Source organism: Penicillium subrubescens (genome assembly GCF_028828155.1).
Source record: "Penicillium subrubescens strain IBT 31985 chromosome Unknown utg000014l_segment0_segment0, whole genome shotgun sequence".
NCBI classification, from domain to species: domain Eukaryota; kingdom Fungi; phylum Ascomycota; class Eurotiomycetes; order Eurotiales; family Aspergillaceae; genus Penicillium; species Penicillium subrubescens.
Window position 1 is genome coordinate 580,409 of NW_026643164.1, and position 16,378 is coordinate 596,786.

Genomic DNA, 16,378 nt, shown 5'->3' on the forward strand with positions numbered 1-16,378 from the left:
CAGTCTCAAAGGAACATAAAGATCTAGGAATCAACTGTACTCAATAGAAATCCCGGAGTATACCGTAGTATGTCCGTACATTTAGACAACGCAGATCAGCCCCACCATTCTAATCTAAGGGGAAAAAAACAATCGAGAGAGCACCGCAGTTGCAAAAGAACAAGACTAAGCTGAATTGGCTATATCCTTAACAGCAAAATACTAAATCTACATCTCTTCCCCATTTTTCCAGCAATGAGACCATCCTTGGACCTCCGCATCTGCAAGTTTGAACTCTCCCCGCGCAAACTAGACTTTTTACCCCGCCATAGCCGCCAGAATTGGCAACAATGCAGCCCATTGGGCCTTTCAAAGAACAATTGGGTGAATCTTTTCATAGACAAAAAACAGCCTAGCTTTTAATTTGACGTAGATCTAAATTGACTAAACACGATGACTCCCACCTGCCTGCAAGATTGATTGATCCACTTGCGGGCACCGGTCCACCTATGACTCTTATTCTCTCCCCACTGCCTTCCCTCTTCTCTTCTTTCTTGTATACCCTCTCTCTCTCTCTCTCACCAACCCACCCCCCAATAACAACCACAAAATGCCCTCCCGGCAAGAAGTCTCCTACTTTGGAGCTGGTCCAGCTCCCCTGCCCACTCCCGTCGTCGAAGCCGCCGGCCAGGCCTTCGTCAACTTCAACGACTCCGGTCTCGGCCTCGGTGAGATCTCGCACCGCTCTCCCACCGCGAACAAGATTCTCGATGACGCCAAGGCAAACCTGTCCGCGCTCCTCGATATCCCGGATAACTATGAGATCCTGTTCATGCAAGCCGGTGGCAGTGGCGAATTCAGCGCTGTCGTGCAGAACCTCGTCCCCGTTTGGATCGAGCGTCGTCGCCGCAGAGCTGAGGCCGATGTTGTCAAGGCCAACCCGGACGCTGAGAAGGCGCAGGTTGACGAATTGGTCTTCCAGAGACTGCAGAAGGAGGTTGATGAGGAGCTCAAGCTTGATTACCTCGTGACGGGATCGTGGTCGCTCAAGGCTTCGCAGGAGGCGGCTCGGTTGGTCGGTTCTAAATATGTCAATGTTGCTTTGGACGCTCGCAAGGCCAATGGTGGCAAGTTTGGTACTATCCCTGCTGAGGATACTTGGTCGTTGACTCCGACTAAGGCCGAGGGTGGCAAGGGCTCTGCGTTTGTGTACTTTTGCGATAATGAGACTGTGGATGGTGTGGAGTTCCAGAGCTTCCCCAAGGTTCTGGAGGCTCAGGGCCAGGATGCTGAGGATGAGCGTCTTGTTGTGGCTGATATGAGCTCCAACTTTATCAGCCGGAAGGTTGATGTCAGCAAATATGCTGTTATCTTCGTACGTTACCAAGAAAGAAGTGTTGTTGAACCTACAAAACTAACAACCACTTATAGGGCGGCGCCCAGAAGAACATCGGTGTCACCGGTATCACCATCGCAATCGTCCGCAAGGACCTTCTCCCCCCCTCAGACCGCGACTCCCCCCGCTGCTCTCCTGCACCGGTTGAACATTGGTGGTCTGCCCGGCCCCGTCGTCCTCGACTACGCCACCATCGCCAAGAACAACTCTCTCTACAACACCCTCCCCATCTTCAACCTCTGGGTTGCCGGCAAGGTCATGGCCGATCTGATGGGTGTCTTCGGTGCTCAAAAAGTCAGCGGCCAGGAGCAGATTGCCGACCAAAAGTCGAACCTCATCTACGGCGCTTTGGACAAGTACCCCCAAGTGTACCGGGTCGTTCCTGACAAGAGCGTCCGCAGCCGCATGAACATTTGCTTCCGTGTCTGCGGTGGTGACGATGCGAAGGAGAAGGAGTTCATTGCCGGTGCTGAGAAGCGTCTTCTTCAGGGTCTCAAGGGCCACCGCAGTGTTGGTGGTATGCGTGCGAGCAACTACAACGCTGTGCCGTTGGAGAATGTCCAGAAGCTGGTGCAGTACCTTGAGGACTTTGCTTCGACTCAGTAAGCTGCAAGCCGCAAGCTGCCCTGGAGGCAGTAGAGTGTCTGGTCTAGCGAAAACAAAATTCAACCTGGAGCATTTTCTTATTGTTGTTTTATATAGCTTGAGTGGGTATGGTATTGGGAATGCGGACGACAAAGACTGGTCCGGGACTGTTGCAACTATTCAACATAACTCCATGGTATATGCTATATGTGCTACCCCCAAAAATATAATATGATACAAATGACTTTCAAAAGGAAAGATGAACTGCAAGAAACTAGCTCACAGTTTCCATACAGCCCAACCCTTAGGATCCAACTCCTTAATGATGCCCTTCAACGGACCCTGGAGTTCCGTCCCTTGAGCCCACACTTTGGGTCCAGCCATGTAACTGATGAAGCCCTCGGGACCAGACACCAGAATCAGCTTTCGATTCTGCGGGCCCGCAACCGACTTGCTCGGCTTGATAAACTCGGCCAGATCATTCTTGCCAATGAACCGATTCTCTTCATCCAGGTAATAATCCACCGTAATCTGCCCGGGATATTGCGACTTGAGCGCCTCCAATTCCCGCACAATCAGGGATGATTCCTGGCCCTGAGATGTCAGAGCAACACTCTCGACATGAGCCTTGCTGCTAGACGACGAACCAAACCACCCAGAAAACCACGATCGACTTGACGGGCTCGCTTCAACCTTCGGCGTATCACTAACACCACCCACACAATCTGCCCTCAACCGACTAGCCCAGATAATATGAATATTCGGCCGATTCGTTGTTGTCGTCCGATTCAACAACGAATACCCCGCCTGCAACGCAGGCGCAATCCCCGTCCCACCAGCAATAAACAAAATCTCCCTCGTCTCCTTCGGAATCTCACACTCAATCTGCGGTCCACGCATCTCAATATCCGCCCCAACCTCCAACGTATGCAAATACCTCGAGACCTCCCCAAACGGATCCTTTCGAATAAAGAAACGCAAGTATCCCTCATTCTCCTCGTCAACGGATAACGACGTCGCCGCCGTCGTGGGCAGAGGCGTATAGTCTCGGCCGATTTGGAGTTGGGGCTGTTTGAACATTACGCTCCATACCCCCGTGCGCCAGGCGTTTTCGTAGACATCGTAGTTGTCGGAGCTGGGGTAGCGCGGGCGTAGGGTGAAGAGGCTGCTTGTTGCGGAGATGGGGACCCGGGAGACGAGGCTGTATTTTGTGAAGGTTTCTGTGTTGAGGGTTGCTGAGGAGGGGGTTTGGGTGCGGATGTAGGCGCCTGCGCTGGCGGCAGCGATGCTTACGAGGGTGATTGCTAGCCAGCGGGTTCGTTTGGGGGATGTGGTTGGCGTTGGGGTTGAGGGTGTCGTGGACGATGAGGTTGAGGTTGATGTTGACGATGAAGAGGTCGAGGCATACCGGTGAGAGCGAGTGGCTGTTGATCGCAAGCCAGAGCTGCTGCTGCACCGGCAGCGCAAGATGTGTATGGAGGATTTCATTGGGGGAGAGACGAGAGACGAGAGACGAGAGAAACCCTCGGTGGAAGAAGTTATGAAGGGCGCATTGAGAAGTTGAACCGCGGGGAAATTGAAATGGCAGACGGAAAGCCGATTGGATGATCAACGGGAATTAAACTGCACTTGAACCCCCTTGGCAAAGTCTCGACTAAACCACTGAGAACTCCATTCTTCTCTCCTCCATCTTCTTTGTTCTTTGTCTGGTTGTTATTCTGGTAACTTGTGCAAGGAGATGGAGAGTTTAGTCGACTACTCTTAACACCAACACCCTCCTCTCGTACTGCTCATCCACTCCCCCTCGAGAGCTTTGTCTCTGTTGTGCTACGACCCTCCTCGGATTTGACGACCACAATATTAAGACAAAGGAGGATGTCGAATAGCGCATTCACCCACGAGTCCCAAAATGGCAACCTGGCCGCCCCTCGAGACTCCCTAGAACTCGCCTCACTCGCTTCCTCCTCCCCCGTCTCCGTCGGAGGTTCCTCACGCTCATCCTCCCCCGACGGAATCTCCTCCTCACGCAAGCTCTCCCTCGAAGATGAAGATCCCCTCGCCGGCGAGGAAGGGGATGTCTACCTCGAATCAGGCCGTTCGCGCAATATACGCTCCTACTCGATCTCCTCCGCTTTCGACTTTGGCCGGAATTTGTTCCCATTGTCGCAAACACAGGCTGGATACGCGCCGCTAGGAACGCCGTCCGCGCTGGACAGACAAGGCGCGGATGGCTCGTTGGAACGGAATAAGTCATTGACATACTTGAATGGCTTGTCGCTGATCGTGGGACTGATTATTGGATCGGGCATTTTCTCCTCGCCTAGCCAGGTTAATGCGAACGCGGGGTCGCCTGGTGCGGCGCTCATCGTGTGGGCTGTGGCGGGTTTGTTGGCGTGGACTGGAGCTGCGAGCTATGCAGAGCTCGGAGGAGCCATTCCGTTGAATGGTGGTGCGCAGGTTTATCTTTCCAAGATCTTTGGAGAGTTGCCGGGTTTCCTCTTCACGTGGTGCGCGGTGTTGGTCTTGAAGCCCGGGTCAGCGGCCATCATCTCGATTATCTTTGGCGAGTATATCGTGCGTGCGTTTGTAGGTGCCGATGTGGAACAGGTGAATCCTTGGATCAACAAGGGCGTTGCGCTGGGAGGGCTGTTGGCGGTCACCCTGTTTAACTGCATTTCCACCAAGTTTGCTACTCGAATTGGTGATCTCTTTATGTTTTTCAAGTTTGTTGCCTTGCTGGGTGTTACAATCACCGGTATTGTGGTTGCCGTGACGGGTCTTTCGTCAAAAGGAAATGCCAACCAGGAATGGAAAACCCACGGCTGGTTCGAGGGTACGAATACCGAGATTTCAGATTTCGCTGTGGCGTTATATGCAGGGCTTTGGGCATTTGATGGTTGGGATAATGTAAGAAACGAGGCGAGAATCTACTGAATATTCCATGCTAACACTTCTTCTACAGACAAACTATGTCACGGGCGAGTTCAAAAATCCCAATCGAGATCTACCACGAGTGATCCACACAGCCATGCCACTGGTCATTCTATGCTACCTAATGGCTAACGTCTCCTACTTCCTGGTCCTCCCCCACGAAACCGTCGAAGCAAGCAACACCATCGCCGTCCAATTCGGCGGCAAAGTATTCGGACCCGTCGGCGCTCTCATCCTCGCCCTCGTCGTCGGAGCCAGCTGCTTCGGAGCTTTAAATGCAACCACCTTCACCAGCGGCCGACTCGTCTACGCCTCCGCCAAAGAAGGCTACCTCCCCTCACTCTTCGGCCGCATCGGCCTAGGTAACTCCTCATCCCCCGCAACCCCAGCCGCAAGCCGTCTCCTCCACCGCTCATGGGCAAGCAAACTCCTGTCCCGCATATTCGGCGACCAATGCCGCCTGGGATTCACACCCATCAACGCCATGGCATTCAACGCCACTTTGACGATGATCTACATCACCGTCGGCGAATTCGGCACCCTGGTAACCTTCTACGGCGTCGCGGGGTATACATTCTACTTCGTCACCGTGCTAGGTCTAATCGTGCTACGCATTCGAGAACCACACCTCGAACGACCATATCGCACATGGATCACCACGCCGATTATCTTCTGCTGCGTTAGTCTATTCCTTCTCAGTCGGGCTGTTATTGCAGAGCCCCTGCAGACTCTTATCGTGGTGGCGTTCATCATCACGGGTATTCCCGTTTATTACTGGCGTATCTACCAACGTGATGGGTCGACGGGTATCTCGGGCTGGAAGTTCTGGAAGTGGCGCTCGCGGTAGAGACCTGCGTACCCGGTTAATATACTATCAAATACTTGCCGGTATTATTTCCGCGTCGCCGGTCTGGTCTGGTCTGGTCTGATCTTGTTTTTATGATTTGATACCCACGCATATACAAACTCGGGTGTGAGGTCAACTTAGCTTTTATGCGTGTCTGTCCTCTCTTTTATTTTCGCGCATCGCATGCGATAAGGTTGGATTGGACTGGATTTGATTGACTTATCGACCTTTTCTTTTCCCCTGTTAGCCTGCGATTGGCATACGAAGTGATGACGGTGGCTTTGGGCCTGTGCATTGCATTTTCTTCTTTTTCGAACTTTCGAACTTTGTCTTATTACTTTATGCACTTGATGAGCTGGTGAGTGGGTGGGTTATATAGACTTGAATAATGTTAATTTTGTATCTTACTGAGAGTATTCGTTCTCTGTTGTGACTACTGCCACCGAGGACAGTGGTTGTTAAGACATCTCGTCTGATATCGCCTAGAGGACAGGGAAATATTCCTACCCGAAGTGATAACATGCCTCTTTTCCAGAAGACCTTTCTAATCGTGTTCCTAACCATTTTATTCATGGCCCGGGTATGAACTGAGGTTTATCGGTTGAATCATGGAACCCTACTTACTACGAGACGTCTGTCCTGTTTGTTCGAGGCTATATGTTGCTTGTCCCCAACTTTGGATATACGAAATTCTCATGATCCAAAATCAAGACAAATCTATACAGAAGGTATTATACAGCTATATACAAATCACCTCTTCCCCAAAACCTGTCCCTCTTCCACTCCCACTGGCACCCCCTCCCCAGTCCTCGCCTCAACCGAAGTCACATAAGACCTCCACCTCCAAGCCGGCACCCTGGCCATATACATCTCATCAATCTCCGCAAAAGTCCTCCCCATCGTCTCGGGCATAAACCCATAAACAAACCCAATAATCCCCGCCATACACCCCGCAAAAACAAGATACGTCTTAGCCCCCAACCCCGCCGCATCCGCAGAAGTCAACTGCGGCACAACCAGCGTCGTAATCACAGCCGTAACCTCCTGGCAAGCTATCGTGTAAGACATAGTATGGTGGCGCAGTTTCGGGGTCGCGATTTCAGACGGCATTAAAGCGGAGAGGGAGTAGAAGGATGATGCCCAGAAGAAATTGAAGATGAAGGATAGAGCGGCGATGGTTAGGGTTGCGTTTTTGTTGGATTTTATGTAAAAGGCGAGGATTCCGGCGATTAGATCGATTAGGAAGAGGATTATCATTCCGGTGAAGGCTGTTGGGCGACGACCGGCTCTGTCGAGGACGAATGGTGCGAAGATTGTACCCGCCAATGTACAGCAAGACGCGATGATAGTCAAAGAAAAGGGGTCGCCGATACCTAATTCGGTGAGGAAAACAGTTGTATATGTCGTTGATAGGATAACACCCGATATCTGATTCAATGAATAGAATGAACCAGCGACGAGCGTGCGTCGGAGATGTTTCCGTTGGAAAATATGCCAGAATTTGACTTGTGCGCGTATCTCGCGATCTTCTTTCTCGCATAGTTCCATTAACCGGAGTTCGGAATCGAGTTTGCTGTCGCTGAAGCCGCGTAGCTGGCGGAGGTTATGCCGGGCTTGGGGGATGTTTCCCTTTGCCACGAGCCATTCGGGGCTTTCAGGGAGGGGGAGTGTGAGTAGGATCAATATGATGGGGGTGGCTGATTGGACTGCGAGGGGAATTTGATATGATAAGTGTCCCCCGAGCTTTTGCGTGCCCCATACGATGACCGTGCTGGCTACGCCGGCTGTGAGGTTGAGGATGTTGAGGGAGCTGACGGATCGGCCTCGCATTGAAGCTGGGACGACCTATTGTGACGAGTTAGCATATCGCCATTAAAGAGATGCATTCATAGATTTCTATATGTATCTCACCTCTGATAAATAAAGAGGAGCCGTTGCCATTGCGATCCCCATTGCGATCCCATTGATAGACCGACCACCAACAAAAGCCCCCAGATTCGGCGCAAAGACTTGAAGCAGGCCACCACCGATAGACAGAATATACGCCGCGATTAAAGGCCACTTGCGACCAAAATGGAAGTTCAATGGTGAGGCTAGCAGGCCTCCGAGGACAGCACCCACCAGGGGTAACGAAAAGACCAAATTCTGATTTCGCGCTGTGAGGACTAACCGGCCCGTCGCTGGGTTTGGTCCTTGGAATTTGGCCACCTGAATATCATCTTTGTCAGTCGAACCATCCAATCCTAGAGAACTCTCCTGAAGAAAGGGCAATTAACTCACGAATCCAGTTAATGCTGCGACAGGAGAAATGAGTTTATCGTCATATCCAAACATAAACGACGCCGCACCGAACACGATACAAGCAAAGACCAGGCGCGCATTCACAGCACCTTTCTCCTGAGTCGAATCGTCAACATGCTCGACCTCCGGAGACTCAGAATCATGTTTGTCGGTCATGGCCATCATCGTTCGAAGGGAGCCCGCCCAAGATGTAGTTTTTTTAGCCACCGGGTGCAGACGAGCCTCTGCCTGCCTCTGCATGGCGAGTTCTGTTCTTAGTATACGCTCGTCGAGCTCAACTCAACTCAACTCAACTCAGTACCCTCCTTTCCATGCTGCAACTGTAGGTGGATTTTGTGGATTCCCCATGGAGAAGCTAAACAAAGATGATGGGGCCACTCTTGTTCCCCAGACTCTTTTCTTTTTTTTTCCTCCATTCGTTTGCCGTTTAGTCAGGTTGCCTTAGAGTTTCTCCGAGGTTTCTCAGCCAAGTGCATATTTCTCTGAACCAACAAGAGTGAGCAATGAATTATCCTGTTAAGAAAAAAAAAAGGTCTTTTGATTGAACTATGTGGAACAAAATGTCCCAAATTGATCAATCCACCTGTCGATCATCTCTGGGGGTCCGCTAATCATTTCGTCTCTACTTACGCGGTGGAGTTTCGCCGATGATCTTCCGGACAGGACGGCGATGGTGCCGAGCGAGATTCCGACGCTGTCCCGGTTTTAATGGGGAAACCTCCGTCAAAGTCTGTGCGGGTCTTGTTGGGTTGGGAGTTATATCAGATCAGATATCCCTGTGGGTGTGGTCAACAAGGAGAAGACTCCTTAATGCAGTTCTCACTGTGACGATCAAAGATCTAACAGGATAAGCGCCAAGACTGCCAGCAACACGGCCTTTACTAGTCACTCGCAATCGACATATCAAGGGATGATATCGATTCCCAACATTGAAGTACCGCATCAATATCTCTGGTCTACGACTTTTAGCCTAAGCTCCGCCCAGACCAACCATGTCTGTTCTACTGAGCTCCCCGGATCCTTCTGGACATAAACTACGAGAGAAGCACGCCCCAACAGCATCGCAAGAGCCCGATCGTAAAAAGACTTCAAATCTGGCTACTTCAAAACCATCGTTCCACCTCACTGCCCCAAGTGGCTGGATGAATGACCCCTGTGGTCTAGGTTACGACCCCACCACAGGTCTCTACCACCTCTTCTTCCAATGGAATCCTCACGGCAACGACTGGGGCAACATGTCCTGGGGCCATGCCACATCCACAAACCTAGTTTCATGGAAAGTATCGCCAACACCAGCCTTGACTCCATCGACCGAGTATGATCGCTGCGGTATTTTCACAGGTTGTCTACAAGCTACAGATATCTATGGAAACCCCGGCTCGTTAACAGCCATGTACACCTCTGTCCGACATCTGCCTCTGCATCATACACTACCTTATATCACCGGCTGTGAATCTCTCAGTCTAGCTGTTTCCAATAACGGCGGCAAGACATGGGATCGTTTGGAGTGTAACCCGATCCTCGCAGGGCCCCCGGAACATCTCCCAGTGACGGGCTGGAGAGATCCCCATCTAACTACCTGGCCGGAAGAACAGACTACTAGCTCAGGCAGTCCTCAACACCCTCTACACGGCATTGTAGCCGGTGGAATCACCGGCAAAGCCCCCGCAATATTCGTTTATACCGTCAACCCGACGGATCTCCGCTCATGGACGTATACCGGCATCCTAGTCGACGTGGGACTGAACTTCCATCCCTCCCGCTGGTCGGGAGATTTTGGGGTGAACTGGGAAGTTGGCAATCTAATGACTCTATCCAATAACGGTGTATCACGGGATTTCGCAATCATGGGCGCGGAGGGATGTCTTCGCTTTGAAGACTCATTGTGGGAAACACCCGGTACAGCACAACAACATCGACAAGCCCGGTCTCAGCTGTGGATGTGTATTAAACCACGAACCCTGAACACCGTTACAAACCTTCACAAAAACGAAAACGAAGCCCTAGCTGGATATGTATTCGGCGGATACTTCGATCACGGATGCTTATATGCCGCGAATTCCTTCTGGGACCCCCTCACCTCCCAACGTATCGTATACGGTTGGATCACGGAGGAAGATCTACCAGATGAACACCGTCACCGCCAGGGATGGAGCGGGATGATTTCGCTTCCTCGGGTGGTAGACCTGGTAACATTGAAAAATGTCACGAAAGCGCGCAACTCAAAGCTGGAATCTATTACTTCTATCGAGGCCATACCTAATAACCATCCATCCGAGCTGCAAACATACACGATTCACACTCTGGGAATTAAACCTGATCCTCGACTTTGTCTTTTACGGGATGGAGCTGAACGGAGATACTTCCCAGACGAGCATTTACCTGTTTCTCTCCGGGATACCTCCGACGAGAGTCTTTCTTTGACTTCAAATTGGTGGGAACTCGAAGCAGAGTTCTCAGTTGGTTCATCATGCGGACGGGTTGGTATTCAAATCGCACATACCACAGGTAAGTCATAGCCTTCAACTTATCCCAATTGTCTCTACTAACAACCCCAGACTCAAACCCCACCAAAATCACAACCCTATCCTACACCCCAAGCACATCAACATTCACAATCCACCGTCCAACCCCCGAAAACAGAAGTCCAGACATAAACCACGGCTACGAATCCGCACCACACACGCTCTTCACCACTCTAAACGACAAAGACATCCAAATAGAAGAAACCCTCCAAATACACGCATTCTTCGATGATTCCGTACTGGAGGTATTTGTTAATGGGAGGACTGTTATTTCTACGCGGGTTTATCGTTCGGAGGGGTTGTGTGTTGGGGTACGTTTCTTTGAGGAGAAAGGGGGGGGATGGGGGAGTTGTTGATGAAGGACCGGTGGTGTTGGTTAGGGCTGAGGTTTGGGATGGTCTTGGACTTGGTGAGAGAGGGTCGGTGATAGGGTAATGATTGATGACATGTCTAAGGAAGAGGGTTTATAAGGTTCCCATTTCTCGATATACATCTACATAGACAAATAGAGATGACTATTAGTCCAAGGCAAAACAAAGCCTAGTGTTTCATAGATATACACAAAGTACCTAACCCAATCCCGCCCGGTCTATTGATACAATCCAATCCACGCCAGAACCCTACAAACAAGAATAAACCATTCACCAAAAGCAGTCCCCATCAAATCATCACAGTATCCGACTTCTGGACCTGACTCGGCCCCCAATTCCCGGGGATCTGCAACGCACGCAAATGAGCTCGATACTTATCCACAAACGGATGATTCCCGCCCCGGAAACTGCTCAGCAGTAAGAAGAAGTCTTCCGCCATGACCTGGGGTGTGGATGTTGTAGGTAGGGATTCGGAAAAGTTGCCTAGCGGGGTTATCCCCGTGCCGAAGGGTGGGTTGACCTTGCAGAGGATATCTGTTGCACTGACGGCGATGTCGAATAATTTTTCGGTCTGGAAGATGTCGTTAGAAGGGGAATAACCACAGGGAAGTGAAGGGGCTCAAAGTGAAGTGTCGAGGGTCACCTACAAATCCAATCCCATGAGCTTCCATCGAACTCAACCTCAACGAACGACACAATTGAATCGTCGATTCAGCAATAGTAACCGCAAATCCAAACGTCAACTCAGGCCGATCAGACTGCGTCCTCAACAACCCATGATTCAAACACAAAAGCCAAACCCGATTCTGCACCCACTTCTGCGTAATGAAAACATCCGCAGCCTGTGTTTCCCTCAACCCCATAGCAAGAAGGGCATTATTATCATTACCGTCAACCTTGGCCCTTTCAAACCAGTCATACCCCGTATACCGCTCTGCTTGACTGACTTTCTCAAGACTATCGTACATGGACAGAGCCTTTTCTTCGGTGAAGCGTTGACAATATCCGTTTCGAAGATCGCAGCGCCGGTTCCAGCAGTGGATGAAATCTTCGTCGATCGCGTCGAAGAGTTCCATTAATCGGGCTAGACCCATCATGCCTTCGGCGTCTTTTTCGTTGTGCACGATGATTCCTGAGACGAGACTGTGGGTGGCGTTGTGGAGGAAGTCGTGGACGGAGCGCATGCTGAATCCGGGTTTGCCGGAGAATGTGACTGGGTGGAGGCGTTGCAATGCGTATGCTCTGGAAGATGGTTAGAATGGAAATCATTGATCGGTAATTGACTGCTGCCGGATCATACCTCTCTGTGATTGACAATACTAGATATGTCCGCAATCGCTGGCCTTTCTCATCCCCGGGTAAATCCTGATATGACTCGGGATCATTCAGTCCCAATGTAGACGCAAGGTCGAGAGCTTCTCGCAGCCGCAACCACGCGGCATTATGTTGATTGCTTCCAAACAAGCAACCAAAAAGGAAGAAACTAGTCAAAACAGCCTCGATCGTCGGGTTTTCACCAAAATCACAACAGCTCCGCATCTTGGTAGCTTCGTGCATCATCAGTCGAGCCTGCGTGGCCCGCGATGAGGTCGTGGCCCGCTCATTAATCTCGATAGGTTGTGTTAGAGAGAATGCACATAGGGAAAGTAGCATTGCCCCGAATTGCGTATTCTTGCGATGCTCCTGACACATCATCCGCGTGTACAAGGAAGACCGACTCAAAACTGGGACCGTAGGATGAAGACGGTCAAAGTAGACGTCCAGCCAGGGAACCATGTTCGCCTCGTTGATCGAATTGGGCCAGAATCCTTCCGATTCCTGACTGTCCGAGGATTGTATCGACCCCACGGCCGGGGAATATGTCATTCCCGTGTGCTCCGCCGGGGGTAGGCTGATGGTCGATACATCAGGCACGGGTTGTATAATGGATGGGAGAGAAGGTTTGAGGTAGATGTTGCTGCCGGGGAATTCAAAGACGGGGACCTGCACGCCCAAATTATCTGGCAACCAATATTCCACATCTGGACGATCGTTCCAGCCGACACTTCCTTGTGAGTCGAGGGATGCCGTCTCGCCCGCCCACGCGTCTACGACACTCGCTGCTGAGCCGGAGGAAGCAAGACCAGCCGCTCCCTCCATCGACATGGTGACTTGTCCTTGTGTAGGCGTCCATGATGCTCCGGGCATCGAGACTGACCGGCCCTGTTCCACGCCAGAGGTTGGGCCATGATACCGGAAGGGCTCCTGCTTAGCGATGGGAGGAGTCTCCTGTGGACTGCGAGAGACGATATGCGTTTGTTGCTGGCGAATTTGCGAGACGCGACTTTACGAGGAAAGCTTGAAGTCAGCACGCTATTCTGCTATTCTGGCGTGTGGCGCGATTTTTTCCAATATCAACTTACTGTCCGGTTGGCCCGCGCTTCTTCTGCGGCTGAAGGAAAGTGCAGTCAAAGCCCATCGATTGACAGGCCTTGCAGGGCTGCGATAAGCTACACTATTGGCAAACCATTAGTGCTTTTTCAATTCTCCTCCGTTAGCGCCAGCGCCAGGCTGGGCGACGCGAAGGCGCGGATGGGGGCCGGGTTTTTCGGGTACGAATCGGTTCTAACATACCTTGATCTTGCGGAACTTGCATTGGTCGCAAGCTCGCTTTGCGATCGAGCCGGAGGAGGACTTGTTGCGTGTGCGGATGGCACCGGTCGGACTGGCCGTCGGCGACCCTGAGCTCGTGGAATCCATGGCGCCTCCACTCCATCAAGCTGGGAGATTCACAATCTCAGATTTTCAGTCTCGGACTGGATTCTTGAGGGAGAAGAATGGGGGGTGGTCTGCGCTGGTGGTGGTTGTGGCTGAGTGGAGGTTAAGAGGGTCCACTGGTGATTCCCCGCTTCTCACCAGTCACCGCAAATGGAATTAGAGTTGGGAGAGAATGATGGTGGTTCGAATGAGATTTGGAGTTAGCACGTGGATGTAACAGGGATAGAAATGGATTAAAAAGTGCGTTAGGATAGAAAATGTACTAAATTCATAGCAGAAAGATACATTCAACATGACTTCGTTGGAGATAACTTTAACTAACTTGCTATGTACTAGCAAGTACATAGTCCATACTCAACTACTCCAACTCCGCATAGTCAACAACTACCCCCACTTTTGGCCAAGCGAAGATTGGAGCAATAAGTATTGGAGTAAACAATATAACGATAACGGCACGCCCTTGCGGATCACATATATAGGGGGTAGTTTACCCGCAAAGACAACCGATTACCAATATCTAATATTCAACCTTAGATTCAAGGTACCTATTCAAGGCACTCCATATTCAGCACCTCACTATGGGCACAATCCAACAACCATGGGAGCAAATCGTCTCCCAGAAACGTGCTATCAGGGACAAACTCCTAGCTCCATACCTTGTCGACATTGAGCATCGAGTCCCTCGCATAGACAATGTGGATCACCGTTCACGACTGGAGAATGAGCCCGAAGTCCAAATAATCACCGACCTTGATCTTGCCAGCTTGTTGAAAAGACTAGAGACGGGTGAATTCACTACTCGTCAAGTTATTCAAGCGTATATCAAACGGTAAGATAAGCCAAAGACCCCACAGCAACAACCAGAAGGAACCTTGACTACGGCAGGATTAGTATAGTTAGCTAACACGACTTGAACTACTTCTCAATTACAGCGCCGTGGTAGCACATCAGTTGGTAAGAAATTCCCATTCTCCTCTATTAGAACCACCAGCTAAAAACAGAAACACTGTAGACAAACTGCCTAACGGAAGTCCTATTCGACGAAGCCCTACAACAAGCTCAAAATCTCGATGCCGAGTTTAGCAACACTGAAAAGCTGAAAGGACCTTTACATGGCATCCCCATCACACTCAAAGATCAATTCAACGTCCAGGGCGTGGATTCAACTTTGGGATATGTCGGACGATCCTTTCAACCTGCCAGTGAAGATGCAGTTCTGGTGCAGATATTGAAGGATATGGGTGCTATTGTTATTGCGAAGACGAATCTTTGTCAGAGTATTATGGTGTGTTTATCCCATTGCTTGCTATTTTCTAGATCTGGGTCGCGAGGTAATACTTCGCTCTGCGTTCTATCTAAGGCTGACTCTTTCTTCCAGTGGGCAGAAACCGAGAATCCTCTCTGGGGATTAACCACAAATGCCAGAAATCCTGCCTTCACGCCAGGCGGCTCGACAGGAGGTGAAGGTCCATTACTAGCACTCCATGGATCCATACTCGGCTTTGGCACAGATATTGGAGGGAGTATACGGATTCCACAGAGTTTCGCGGGTCTATATGGTTTAAAGCCAAGTGTAAGCCCTCTACCCAAATCAACCATCTCATACAAACCAACCACCCCAGTATAAAATCAAACTAACAACCCCCCAGAGCAGCCGCTTCCCCTACTCAGGCGTCCCCGTCTCAACATCCGGCCAAGAACACGTCCCCTCCTCCATCGGCCCCATGACCCGCGACCTCTCCTCAACAATCTACATAACGCAAACCATAACATCCAGCCAACCCTGGACCCTCGATCCACGCTGCGTCCCTCTCCCCTGGAACGAACCCATCTTCCAAAAGACACAATCCAAACCCCTCGTAATCGGCCTAATCCTCAACGACGGAATAGTCACCCCACACCCACCCATAACCCGGACCCTCACCGAGCTCTCTACAGCACTAGCAGCCCAAGGTCACGAACTCATCCCCTGGGATACATCCGATCACGCGGGCTGCATCGAAATAATGGACGCCTTTTACACCGTGGACGGCGGCGAGGATATCCGTCGTGATATGGCTGTTGGCGGGGAACCGTATCTGCCGCATGTGGAGGCGTTGGTGAATCGGGGAAAACCGATTAGTGTGTATGAGTATTGGCAGCTGAATAAGCGGAAACAGTCTGTGCAAAAGCGGTATTTGGATAAATGGAATAAAACCAAATCTTCGTCGGGAAGAGAGGTGGATGTACTCTTGGCGCCGGCGATGCCGCATACTGGGATCCCGCACCGCACGTTCAAGTGGGTGGGGTATACCAAGATTTGGAAATTTTTTGGATTATACTGCGTTGACGATGCCGGTGGATCGGGTTAGGAGGGAGGTTGATGCGGTTGAGCTGGGAGATGGAGGGGAGAAGTATGTGCCGAGGAATGAGTTGGATGAGTGGAATTGGAAGCTGTGGGATGTTGATGCTGTGGATGGGTATCCAGTGAATGTGCAGATTATTGGGAGGAAACTTGAGGAGGAGAAGGTTTTGGGAGCGGCGAGTGTGATTGAACGGGTTTGGAAGGAGTATGAAGAGGGAAAGTATGGTGGGAAGGAAGAGTGAAGGAATTGGATATACTGGGCAGAGAGTATATGCTTGAGAGCTGGAAAGAGAAGAAGAATATCATTCATCATTGAGTTTTTAAAACACCCTCAACGCCATG

At 50.9% G+C, this 16,378-nt stretch overlaps 7 protein-coding genes across 7 annotated transcripts; 4 read left to right on the plus strand and 3 right to left on the minus strand.

Annotated features, from left to right (window-relative positions):
* Nucleotides 1–437: 437 nt before the first annotated feature.
* N7473_013429 (O-phospho-L-serine:2-oxoglutarate transaminase) lies at nucleotides 438–1,981 on the plus strand (the record flags this gene model as incomplete). The annotated part of the gene is made up of 3 exons (XM_057159368.1): nucleotides 438–1,354; nucleotides 1,411–1,458; nucleotides 1,487–1,981. The coding sequence occupies exons 1-3, from the start codon at nucleotides 590–592 to the stop codon at nucleotides 1,979–1,981; spliced, it is 1,308 nt and encodes a 435-aa protein (XP_057002104.1). The 5' UTR covers nucleotides 438–589.
* A 258-nt stretch (nucleotides 1,982–2,239) lies between these two features.
* On the minus strand, nucleotides 2,240–3,448 carry N7473_013430 (cytochrome b5 reductase family protein; the record flags this gene model as incomplete). The annotated part of the gene is made up of 1 exon (XM_057159369.1): nucleotides 2,240–3,448. One exon carries the CDS (start codon nucleotides 3,446–3,448, stop codon nucleotides 2,240–2,242), a length of 1,209 nt encoding a protein of 402 aa, XP_057002105.1.
* Nucleotides 3,449–3,835: 387 nt separating this feature from the next.
* N7473_013431 (putative amino acid transporter) lies at nucleotides 3,836–5,738 on the plus strand (the record flags this gene model as incomplete). The annotated part of the gene is made up of 2 exons (XM_057159370.1): nucleotides 3,836–4,867; nucleotides 4,923–5,738. The coding sequence occupies 2 exons, from the start codon at nucleotides 3,836–3,838 to the stop codon at nucleotides 5,736–5,738; spliced, it is 1,848 nt and encodes a 615-aa protein (XP_057002106.1).
* A 750-nt stretch (nucleotides 5,739–6,488) lies between these two features.
* On the minus strand, nucleotides 6,489–8,279 carry N7473_013432 (uncharacterized protein; the record flags this gene model as incomplete). The annotated part of the gene is made up of 3 exons (XM_057159371.1): nucleotides 6,489–7,583; nucleotides 7,650–7,946; nucleotides 8,019–8,279. 3 exons carry the CDS (start codon nucleotides 8,277–8,279, stop codon nucleotides 6,489–6,491), a joined length of 1,653 nt encoding a protein of 550 aa, XP_057002107.1.
* A 752-nt stretch (nucleotides 8,280–9,031) lies between these two features.
* On the plus strand, nucleotides 9,032–10,920 carry N7473_013433 (glycoside hydrolase family 32 protein; the record flags this gene model as incomplete). Its single annotated transcript, XM_057159372.1, has 2 exons — nucleotides 9,032–10,547; nucleotides 10,598–10,920. 2 exons carry the CDS (start codon nucleotides 9,032–9,034, stop codon nucleotides 10,918–10,920), a joined length of 1,839 nt encoding a protein of 612 aa, XP_057002108.1.
* Nucleotides 10,921–11,224: 304 nt separating this feature from the next.
* N7473_013434 (CeGAL family transcription factor) lies at nucleotides 11,225–13,674 on the minus strand (the record flags this gene model as incomplete). Its single annotated transcript, XM_057159373.1, has 5 exons — nucleotides 11,225–11,506; nucleotides 11,583–12,177; nucleotides 12,236–13,258; nucleotides 13,338–13,429; nucleotides 13,549–13,674. The coding sequence occupies 5 exons, from the start codon at nucleotides 13,672–13,674 to the stop codon at nucleotides 11,225–11,227; spliced, it is 2,118 nt and encodes a 705-aa protein (XP_057002109.1).
* A 596-nt stretch (nucleotides 13,675–14,270) lies between these two features.
* On the plus strand, nucleotides 14,271–16,278 carry N7473_013435 (uncharacterized protein; the record flags this gene model as incomplete). Its single annotated transcript, XM_057159374.1, has 6 exons — nucleotides 14,271–14,521; nucleotides 14,625–14,646; nucleotides 14,705–14,977; nucleotides 15,071–15,265; nucleotides 15,342–15,979; nucleotides 16,044–16,278. 6 exons carry the CDS (start codon nucleotides 14,271–14,273, stop codon nucleotides 16,276–16,278), a joined length of 1,614 nt encoding a protein of 537 aa, XP_057002110.1.
* Nucleotides 16,279–16,378: the final 100 nt, after the last annotated feature.